We start from the raw sequence: 11680 nt of genomic DNA, 5'->3' as shown, positions 1-11680 counted from the left end.
GCTCCTGGGGTGGGTGGACAGGCTTCTTCCTGTCACACGCGCGACTGCCGATCTGTGTGACCTACCCAGAATCCCCTGCTCCTGTCACATCTCCATTCCTCTTCACTCAGGCGTTCCAGATTTCAGTACTGGCGCAGCTTGTCCTGTCTGCGTCTCTCTGCTGCCCTCGGTGTTTCAGGATTTTTTTAACACCTGTACGCTTCCTGCACTGCAAGTGAAACGTTCAGTGCAGTTAAACCTTTACAGAAGGAAGACAAAAATAGACCGGGTCCCCTTGAGGGACCGGACAGAAGCAGAGGAGAGTCAGGTTCTGTGACCTTGTGCTGGAACAGGAGACAACAAGCAGGCAGAAGAGACCTATTTGTGGACCTACAACAGCAGCAGTTTAGACAGATCTAACTCCACTGCAATAAAAACAATGACTACTGTCGTTTACTCAACATACGTCTCGGTGTTGGGTGCCCTTTTCAGACAGCTTGTTTCTAAGGAGAATGTAGCTGGAACACATTAAAAAGGTCTCATTCGGAAAAAGTACGTTATGCATTCACTAACAGTTACGGTGGGGCTGCAATTTGAAGCAAAATTGAAGACATGTTGAACACAAACGCACAAGAACAACAGATGGCAATAACGGTAACAACACTGATGTAGATCAGCACTGAAAGAACAGCATTCTCTCCCGCTCCAGGTGGCTGGCGAACACCGAGCCTGAATGTGGACGATATCACAGGTGGCATCGTACGTTCTGGTCGTTCTCGAAATGCGGGCTCTTAATCCAGACATTTTTGGTTTAGAATGCCTCAAGAATAAGTATTCTGTCTTGTCTCAAGAATAAATATTCCTTCTCATCTGAGGGTGAATTAGTGGTCACTTTACTGTGCTTAGGCTTGGTCAGTGGAGTGCTCGAGACAATAGTGCAGGTACCCATGGTGCCGCAGCTGTGTGGTCTCAGTGTTCATCCAGCCACAGAACACCACTCCTGTTGACTCACACCGACTAAGCACACCTCAATTTATTCTTAGTATGGACCTTATGATTTTCTGTTGAGCCATTGTGGGGTACACAATGGTGGGGTACACTCTGGATGGGACACCACTCCATTGCAGGGCAGAGAGACATCCAGACACACCCACATGTTCTGATCTCTTAGCTTGATACTTCTCCATCCAATCACTCTGTAGGTTTGTGAATTTAAAGGCAGAAACTACTAATCCGCCCATATTTCAAAGATCAGGTTCAAGATCAGGAAATAAAAACAAGAGGCAGAACACAGAGTAAAGCAGGTTACAGATCTGACAAGTTATCTCGGGTGGAGTCAGGGCTGAATTTCCCCCCAGAGGCAGGTTTGTGTCAGCAGGCACACTGAGATCAGCTTCACTGTGGGCCTCAGAGCGCAGTAGTAAAGAGCAGAGTCAGAGAGCTGAGTGCTGGAGAGTGAGACAGCAGTGATCTTTGCTGAAGTATTCAAGTCTCCTGTAAATCTGTTGTCTAGCTGTCCTGGTGTGCAGTCTTGACCGGTGCCAGTTCTGTAGCAATTGAGAATCAATCTTGGATGGCTCCCTTGTAGCTGCTGGTACCAGAACAGATACTCAAAGTCAGTGGGGTCTGTCAGAGAGTAATTGCAGTAGATCCTGGTCGTCTGGGTCTCCATGGCTGTTTGGATGCGTTTTAGCTGGTGAACCTCATCTCCATAACTCAGCCCTGGAAATTAACCACAGCAATTAGAAAAGCAATGCCAAAAAGCATCATGACAGAGGACAAAGTCAGTAAAGAAGGCACTGTGAATTCTTACCAAACCCAAGAGCAAGCAGGGGGATGAGCATCATGGCGAACAACCAGCCTGTTGTGCTTTAGAACAGATATGATCGGAGGAGAGGTTCTTGATCACCATGAGCTCCGGAGCGCAGAAGACAAGGCCCTTCCCGTGAACCAATCCCCACTGCTTGAGGTACCAGCAGGGGGCGGTGCTTACATCGTGGTCACTCCTGACTTCATAACGTCACAACCCGCCGCAGCTGAAAACAAAAGAAGAACAACACTGTGTTGTCACGTCGGAACAGGTGACTGCAGTCATGGCAAAGCACAAGTCCTGCTAACCTCCAGAAGAGGTTTAAGGTCTTCAAATTGCCCATTTCTAGACAGTAGATGTGTAGACAGGACTGCTCACTCTCCATGTGGTCTTGAGGGACACGTGGCAACAGACCGTTGCAGAGGTGAAGCTCCTGAAAGAGGATCAGACTGATTCACCGAGTCTTCTATCCCACCTTTCTTTCCCATGTTTGTCTTTTCCCAGCTTTTGCAGTGTGTGAAGGTGAATAGATTGCTATGTTTCTGTCTGTGGTGTCTTTCATCCTGTCTGCCGCTTCTGTGTGTCTCGACGTCTGTGCACACACTCCCTGCTCTGGCTATGACCCTGGCCTCGTGCGGTGCGTAGTGACAGGGAAACTGGCTTTTCAACAAGCCATCGCTACGCTGTGTTATCGGAACCCACCTCATGTGTCCTGAAACAGCCCTGACGCCCCACAGCTCAGATCAGGGCCTCAGCTGCAGCCGTGTGAATGTGCTTTTATACCTTTGTCTTCTTTGCATTCTAACAGCAATGTGTTCTTCATATGCAGTCCACTGTCTAGTTTGCCATTAGAGTGTTTTCTCAGAGTTCATTTCATAGTGTCCTGACAGAAGGTCCGAGCACTTGAACCAACACGAATATGGGGAGACCACGCAAGATCCAGACAGGAGGGCATCCCAACTCAGAGCTGAACCCCAGACCAGGACCCAAGGCCATTCTCCCCGAATACTATCCTGCCACCCAACTGTTACTTCTGCTTTCAAACACGAACCTCTTTTAGCGAAAAACAATGAACAAGCAGCCTTTCGCCTGCTCCTCCTCTTCTCTCCTTTTTTGGCTTTACCTTCTCTAAAGGTCTAAAGCAGATTTCCCAAAGTGCTGTGCGTCACGGGCTCTCTCTGCTGAATATGGTGACACTGGTTTTGTGTTCCTGCGATGCTGCAAATGTGTTTGTATGTGCAGGGCCGAAGAAAGAACAGCCTGTCTCACTGAACCTGGGAGCAGCACATGAATCTCTCTTGTGCAGCAGACAGTCAGAAAGTGTACAGCTGCCCCAGCTCTTCTCTCACTGTGCCCTCACTGCACAGTAATACACCGACTCAGAGTCCTGGACTTGAACTCCTTGGATTTCCAGAGCTGTGGACAGACTCTCCTTCCTCACGGTCATTCTGAATCGTCCTACGGACACTGGGTCAGTATATGACACCAGAATGACCTCTGGGCTCTGGCCCGGGAGCTGCCGGTACCACTGCATGCTGTTGTAGCTCGATACACTGTGGTTGCAGCTCATCTGGGCTGTCTCTCCGTCTGCTGAGGCAGTCTGTTTGGTCTGCTGGACCGCCGAACTGACGCGATGAACTGAAACACAGCAGAGGCCCAGAAGTCAGCGCCATTCTGCCCGACTACCGCAACAGTTCTCCAGAATCAAGAAACCAATCACTTACCGAGACACAAGAAAATAACAGCTGCTCTCATTTTATTTCTCCGAAAAGAAGTGAGCGAATCCCCATGCACCTCACACTTTCCTTGAAGATCACAGACCTGCTGGGCTGTCAGCAGTGCAATGGGGAAGAACACTCTGAGAGCTGTCTAGCCCACTGCCTGGGCAGGGTTCAGTGACATCACCGCTGATCAGATAGCTCTAACTAGTGACATCATCACTGTTCAGATAGCTCTAACTAGTGACATCACCACTGCTCAAATAATCTAAATAGTGACGTCACTACTGTTCAGATAGTTCTATCTAGTGCCATTGTTGCTGTTCAGATTCTTCTAACTAGTGACATCACCACTTTTCAGACACTGCACTCAAAGCACTTCATGGATTCCCTTCCACCACCACCACCCACCTGGATGATGCGATGGCAGATATAGTGCACCAGAACGCTCACCACACATCAGCTTTCTGTGGGGAGAACAGAATAATGAATCCCCATTCATAGATGGGGATTATTAGGAGGCCATGATTGGTAAAGGCCAGTGGAAAATTTGGTCAGGACACCAGGGTAACACCCCTACTCTTTTTGAGCTGCACACTGAGATTTTTAATGACCACAGAGAGTTAGGACCTCAGTTTTATGTCTCATCCAAAGTAGACTGCCATTTTTTTTACAGTATAATGTCCCATATCTATACTGGGGCATTAGGACTCACCAAGACTGCAGGGTGAGCGCCCCCTGCTGACCCCTCTGATACCTCTTCCAGCAGAAAAATCAATAAAGCACAAACTGCACAATCTATTTGCAGATGAGCTTTAATCACATGCTGATACAAAGGGACCTCAATTATGCCTCACTAATCATTCCTTGTCTCTTAGCTCCACCTGGTGGACAGTTGTTAAATTAATCTGAACCTTTGAGAAGACGCAACTGCTTTTGCGAGCATGTTTTTGTAAAACTACAGTTTACAGACTGGGGACTGGGGTCAATGATGAAATGTTTTTTTTGGTGTAACTTTGATTGATCATTCATGATTTACTCATTCTGATCTGAGGTCAGAGTGCAAATATAAATTTTCTTTCTGATTGCTTAACAATCAACTGGTTCAACATATGTATGGAATAGATGTTGTCCTCAGTTAGAAATGCAAAGGTGGTTTCTCGCAGCCATGTGATCTACAGTCTTGCAAAGTTTCTAGTGATCTTTAAGGCAAACAAATGGTCAAGAAATTCATTCAGTTAAGAGACTGGGAGCACACATGAATAGGACTGAGCAGCAGGGCTTTTGAAGCTGTGAGGGAAATTGCCTTGGATTAACCTGGTGTCCAAAACCTAGTCAGATCAGCTCTGTCCAAAAAACGCTGCAGATAGGATCTATTGGAGTGGCACAACTATTCTTTGCTATTAACTTTCCAAATGAAAGAGCTACTTTAAATCAAACTCCAACAACACACGATTTTAGAGCCTTTGAGATTGCGTGGATTAATCCAGCAGGTTTCACTTAGCCACTGCCTTCTGGAATGACTTAAGTTTAAGGAGCTAAAGAGGTAATTTTGTAAATGATGTAATTTGGAGATCATCCATCCATTTTCTAACCACTTTATTCAGTACGGGGTACATCCTGGACAGGACGCTAGTCCATCACAGGGCACACACACAGACACACACACTCACACACCAGGGTTTATTTTCCCCAGAAACCAATTAACTGGGATCTGCTGGACATACAGCTGTGCCAGAGGTCTTAAAGGCTCACCAGTGATGTTAGAAACACCTTTTTTGAAGGTGTTTTTTTGTCTTATGGATTGAGTGAGGTGAACAAATGAAGGAAAAGGTTAAAATACTTTCTATCCAAGAGCTATAAAATGTTGAAAGAACTCTTTTTTTAGACTCCAAAAGAAGTTTTCTCAGACCAAATAAACTGCTGGGATTTCTTCACTATCACATGAGTGCTCTTGGTGAACTGAAGTTTATTGTCCTACACAGTGCCTTGATATTTGTAACTGTGAACTACACCAACACACGCACCATGCATTGCTGTGGGAAGGATAATGCTTTGTTTTTTAAAATCAACAATCATTTCTTCTTTTTTTTTTGAGCGATTCATCTCTGGGTAAGAAGTATCACGCTGTGGACAAATCCATGCACAAGGGTCCATGTGTTTGTCCAGGCTCTGAGAGGAGAGAGACAAATACACTGTCAGCAGCACCCTTGATGACACTTATTTAACACAGTTGCTCCGACAGTCATCGGTATCTAAAATGATAATAAGGGGAGAAAGAACACAGCTCTGTGGTGAACCAGTAGAAATAGAAACTCAGTCAGATGTCAAACCATTAATAAGAACATTAATGTTTTAATGTTCTGTTGTGGATTGCGGAAATTGCTGTGGTTAAATTTCTCCTTAACTTTCTTTTTATAAATCACTTTTGCTTGTCGTATTGCATGTTTATCTTCTTTATTTTCTTATTTTCTTTCCTCAAGTGATCCTCAGTAGAACGTCTGTTGATTCAGAGCACTCCTTGGCTCTTTTGTGACCTAAGACTTATTATTCAGGTAAATAGTGATGCTGAGTGAATTTCTTTATCAACTCCTATAAATATCTCACACACAATCACAGATTTTATTTAGATGAAGGCCCTTATTTGCAATTTGTTCATATTTTATATAACATAAGTAGAATAATCTATATTTTGACTACAGTAGCATCAATAAGTAAATAGCAGTCAGTTAAAGCTACTGTATTAGGACTGAGGTATTTTATCTGAAATCAAAGCTGTTTCAGATCCAGATCCACATGAAACAATGCACTCTGGAGTTTCCTGTTGAGGCTAACCTCAGTGTTGTTGCAGTGTCTGATCTTCATGAACATCAGAGTGTTCTGTCAGCACAGCAGGTTTTTGTATTAGTGTTCCCAGGACTGTATCACTGTGGGCTGAGGGCACAGTAATACACAGCGCTGTCTTCCAGGAGCACTCCAGAGATGGTTAAAGAGGTTAAACCAGAGTTTTTATCTGCTGTAGAAGAGAACCGTTGTCTTGCAAAATCTGCTGTGTAGCTATCTGTCCCACTGAACGTTATAAACTGAGGTGCCGACCCAGGATACTGGCGGAACCAGTAGAGGTAATAATAAGTGTTGCTTGTGCTGAAGGTACATTCCAGTGTAGCTCTTTCTCCCTCTGTCTTGAACACTGGTGTGCCCTTCTGAGTGATCTGGTCTCCAAAGGAAATGCCTGCTTACAAAAAATATAGGAGAGTATTTTTCATTATTTGTGAAGACAGACTCACCAATACGACAGTGAAAACACAGCTATCTACCAGCTCTAAAAGCTCACTTACCGAAGGCACTGCTCAACAGCACAGCTACTATCACAGGCATCTTGATGAGAGAGGGGTTCATATGAGATGAGCAGGAGATGAACAGAACTGTCGTGAGCTCTTTTGTGGGGTGGGAGGGGAGATTAGGGCTCCTCCCAGTGGGGAGGGGGTTCAAAACAACACACCTCCTGTGATCTGGTGCCATCTGGTGTGATCAGCAGGCAGAGCAGATCTCTGGCCTCTTTCAGTTCTCCCTTTCCTGCAGCGATTGTGCATCAGGAGGCTGCAGCTCATCCGCAGTTCCCTGGGTCACATCTGGAGAGGAGTTTAGACAGAGACCCAGTGTGGGAACAACCCTCGTTAAGACAGTTAATCTAGTCTCAGACCCTGGGCCATTTAATGTTCTCCACTTTCTGGACTTAAGTAGAGATGTGGAGTTCAGTTACTCAGTGATTCAGTGAATACAGTACAGTAATGCGAGAACTACAGGAATTCAGGGCAGTTTACTGGAGCATGGAGAAATATTTGTGTATTAATGAACTTCTCCAGGGCAGCAGTGGTGCTGTGGTTAGAATTGCTGCCTGCCTTGCAGTGCTGGTTCCTGGGTACAATTCCAGGAAACACCATGGTCAATTTTCTCAGAAGCCAATTAACCTACCAGCCTGTCTTTGGACTGTGGGAGGAAATCAGAGCACCTGAATGAAACCCACATGAACACAGGGTCCATCCAAACTCCAAGCAGATAGCACCCCAGGTCTGGAATTGAACTAAGGGCTTCAGTCTGCAAGGCAGCAGTGATGATCACCCCATTTACAGATCATCTGGCACAAAACTTAGAATCTTCTTCTCCCAAAGATGTTCTTATTCCTTGATATAAATGACAATTTTTTCTTTAGATTTTATTTATACTCAAAAGTAACAATATTGTTTGTTCTCTGAACTTTGATGAGTTATAAATTTGTTGCACACAATCTCAGATTTCTACAGATTTTATTTAACAAATAATTCGTCCCTTCTTTGCAATTTGTCCATATTTTATTCTACATAAGTAAGAGAATCTATATTTTGACTACAGTAGCATCAGTAAGTAAATAGCAGTCAGGTGGTGCTACTGTATTGAGAAAGAGGTATTTTATCTGAAATCAAAGCTGTTTCAGATCCAGATCCACATGAAACAATGCACTCTGGAGTTTCCTGTTGAGGCTAACCTCAGTGTTGTTGTGGAGACTGATCTTCATGAACATCAGAGTGTTCTGACAGCACAGCAGGTTTTTGTATTAGTGTTCCCAGGACTGTATCACTGTGGGCTGCAGGGCACAGTAATACACAGCGCTGTCTTCCAGGAGCACTCCAGAGATGGTTAAAGAGGTTAAACCAGAGTTTTTATCTGCACTGGAGGAGAACCTTTGTCTTGCAAACTCTGCCGTGTAGCTGCTTGACCCACTGAACGTTATAAACTGAGGTGCCGACCCAGGATACTGACGGAACCAGTGGATCCAATAGCTGGTGCTGCTTGTGCTGAAGGTACATTCCAGTGTAGCTCTTTCTCCCTCTGTCTTGAACACTGGTGTGCCCTTCTGAGTGATCTGGTCTCCAAAGGAAATGCCTGCTTACAAAAAATATAGGAGAGTATTTTTCAGTATTTGTGAAGACAGACTCACCAATACGACAGTGAAAACACAGCTATCTACCAGCTCTAAAAGCTCACTTACCGAAGGCAACACTCAACAGCACAGCTACTATCACAGGCATCTTGATGAGAGAGGGGTTCATATGAGATGAGCAGGAGATGAACAGTACTGTCGTGAGCTCTTTTGTGGGGTGGGAGGGGAGATTTGGGCTCCTCCCAGTGGGGAGGGGGTTCAAAACAACACACCTCCTGTGATCTGGTGCCATCTGGTGTGATCAGCAGACAGAGCAGATCTCTGGCCTCTTTCAGTTCTCCCTTTCCTGCAGCGATTGTGCGTCAGGAGGCTGCAGCTCATCCGCAGTTCCGTGGGTCACATTTAGAGAGGAGTTTAGACAGAGACCCAGTGTGGGAACAGCCCTCGTGAAGACAGTTAATCTAGTCTCAGACCCTGGGCCATTTAATCGTCTACACCTTCTGGACTTAAGTAGAGATGTGGAGTTCAGTTACTCAGTGATTCGGTAAAAACTCTACAGTAATGCGAGAACTACAGGAATTCAGGGCAGTTTACTGGAGCATGGAGAAATATTTGTGTATTAATGAACTTCTCCAGGGCAGCAGTGGTGCAGTGGTTAGAATTGCTGCCTGACTTGCAGTGCTGGGTCCTGGGTACAATTCCAGGAAACACCACGGTCAATTTTCTCAGAAGCCAATTAACCCACCAGCCTGTCTTTGGACTGTGGGAGGAAATCAGAGCACCTGAATGAAACCCACATGAACACAGGGTCCATCCAAACTCCAAGCAGATAGCACCCCAGGTCTGGAATTGAACTCGGGGCTTCAGTCTGCAAGGCAGCAGTGATGATCACCCCATTTACAGATCATCTGGCACAAAACTCAGAATCTTCTTCTCCCAAAGAAGTTCTTATTCCTTGATATAAATGACAATTTTTTCTTTAGATTTTATTTATACTCAGAGGTAACAGTATGTTTTCTGCACTTTGATGAGTTAGAAATTTGTTGCACACAATCTCAGATTTCTGCAGTTTTTATATAGATGAAGAATCAGTTGGCCCTTCTTTGCAATTTGTCCATATTTTATTCTATATAACAGAATCTATATTTTGACTACAGTAGCATCAGTAAGTAAATAGCAGTCAGTTGGTGCTACTGTCTTGAGAATGAGGTATTTTATCTGAAATCAAAGCTGTTTCAGATCCAGATCCACATGAAACAATGCACTCTGGAGTTTCCTGTTGAGGCTAACCTCAGTGTTGTTGCAGTGTCTGATCTTCATGAACATCAGAGTGTTCTGACAGCACAGCAGGTTTTTGTATTAGTGTTCCCAGGACTGTATCACTGTGGGCTGCAGGGCACAGTAATACACAGCGCTGTCTTCCAGGAGCACACCAGAGATGGTTAAAGAGGCTAAACCAGAGGCTTTATTTGCACTGGAGGAGAACCTTTGTCTTGCAAACTCTGCCGTGTAGCTGTATGACCCACTGTACGTTATAAACTGAGGTGCCGACCCAGGATACTGGCGGTACCAGTGGATCTGATAGTTGGTGCTGCTTGTGCTGAAGGTACATTCCAGTGTAGCTCTTTCTCCCTCTGTCTTGAACACATGAGTGTCCTTCTGAGTGATCTGGTCTCCAAAGGAAATGCCTGCTTACAAAAAATATAGGAGAGTATTTTTCATTATTTGTGAAGACAGACTCACCAATACAACAGTGAAAACACAGCTACCTACCAGCTCTAAAAGCTCACTTACCGAAGGCAACGCTCAACAGCACAGCTACTATCACAGGCATCTTGATGAGAGAGGGGTTCATATGAGATGAGCAGGAGATGAACAGTACTGTCGTGAGCTCTTGTGTGGGTGGGAGGGGAGATTAGGGCTCCTCCCAGTGGGGCCTCCTGTGATCTGGTGCCATCTGGTGTGATCAGCAGGCAGAGCAGATCTCTGGCCTCTTTCAGTTCTCCCTTTCCTGCAGCGATTGTGCATCAGGAGGCTGCAGCTCATCCGCAGTTCCGTGGGTCACATCTGGAGAGGAGTTTAGACAGAGACCCAGTGTGGGAACAGCCCTCGTGAAGACAGTTAATCTAGTCTCAGACCCTGGGCCATTTAATCGTCTACACCTTCTGGACTTAAGTAGAGATGTGGAGTTCAGTTACTCAGTGATTCAGTGAATACAGTACAGTAATGCTAGAACTACAGGAATTCAGGGCAGTTTACTGGAGCATGGAGAAATATCTGTGTATTAATGAACTTCTCCAGGGCAGCAGTGGTGCAGTGGTTAGAATTGCTGCCTGCCTTGCAGTGCTGGGTCCTGGGTACAATTCCAGGAAACACCATGATCAATTTTCTCAGAAGCCAATTAACCTACCAGCCTGTCTTTGGACTGTGGGAGGAAATCAGAGCACCTGAATGAAATCCACATGAACGCAGGGTCCATCCAAACTCCAAGCAGATAGCACCCCAGGTCTGGAATTGAACTCGGGGCCTCAGTCTGCAAGGCAGCAGTGATGATCACCCCATTTACAGATCATCTGGCACAAAACTCAGAATCTTCTTCTCCCAAAGATGTTCTTATTCCTTGATATAAATGACATTTTTTTCTTTAGATTTTATTTATACTCAGAAGTAACAGTATTGTTTGTTCTCTGCGCTTTGATGAGTTAGAAATCTGTTGCACACAATCTGAAATTTCTACAGATTTTATTTAAATAACAAATAATTTGTCACTTCTTTGCAATTTGTCCATATTTTGTTCTACATAAGTAAGAGAATCTATATTTTGACTACAGTAGCATCAATAAGTAAATAGCAGTCAGTTCAAGTTACTGTAATAAGAATGAGGTATTTTATCTGAAATCAAAGCTGTTTCAGATCCAGATCCACATGAAACAATGCACTCTGGAGTTTCCTGTTGAGGCTAACCTCAGTGTTGTTGTAGTGTCTGATCTTCATGAACATCAGAGTGTTCTGTCAGCACATCAGGTTTTTGTATTAGTGTTCCCAGGACTGTATCACTGTGGGCTGCAGGGCACAGTAATACACAGCGCTGTCTTCCAGGAGCACTCCAGAGATGGTTAAAGAGGCTAAACCAGAGTTTTTATCTGCACTGGAGGAGAACCTTTGTCTTGCAAACTCTGCCGTGTAGCTGCCTGACCCACTGTACGTTATAAACTGAGGTGCCGACCCAGGATACTGACGGAACCAGTGGAT

The 11680-nt window shown here is 44.9% G+C and overlaps 1 gene segment (V, D, J or C); it reads right to left on the bottom strand.

The window, feature by feature from the left end:
- Positions 1-1991: 1991 nt before the first annotated feature.
- LOC148815136 (T cell receptor alpha variable 2-like) lies at positions 1992-6885 on the bottom strand. The segment is given in 4 exon segments: positions 1992-2015; positions 2168-2222; positions 3139-3427; positions 6846-6885. Coding segments are annotated over 4 exon segments (408 nt in total).
- Between the last annotated feature and the right edge of the window lie 4795 nt (positions 6886-11680).

This window comes from Atractosteus spatula, chromosome 25, assembly GCF_055471065.1.
Source record: "Atractosteus spatula isolate fAtrSpa1 chromosome 25, fAtrSpa1.hap1, whole genome shotgun sequence".
NCBI classification, from domain to species: Eukaryota; Metazoa; Chordata; class Actinopteri; order Semionotiformes; family Lepisosteidae; genus Atractosteus; species Atractosteus spatula.
Note: the sequence above shows the minus strand (reverse complement) of the source record. Positions and strands in the feature narration are given on the sequence as shown.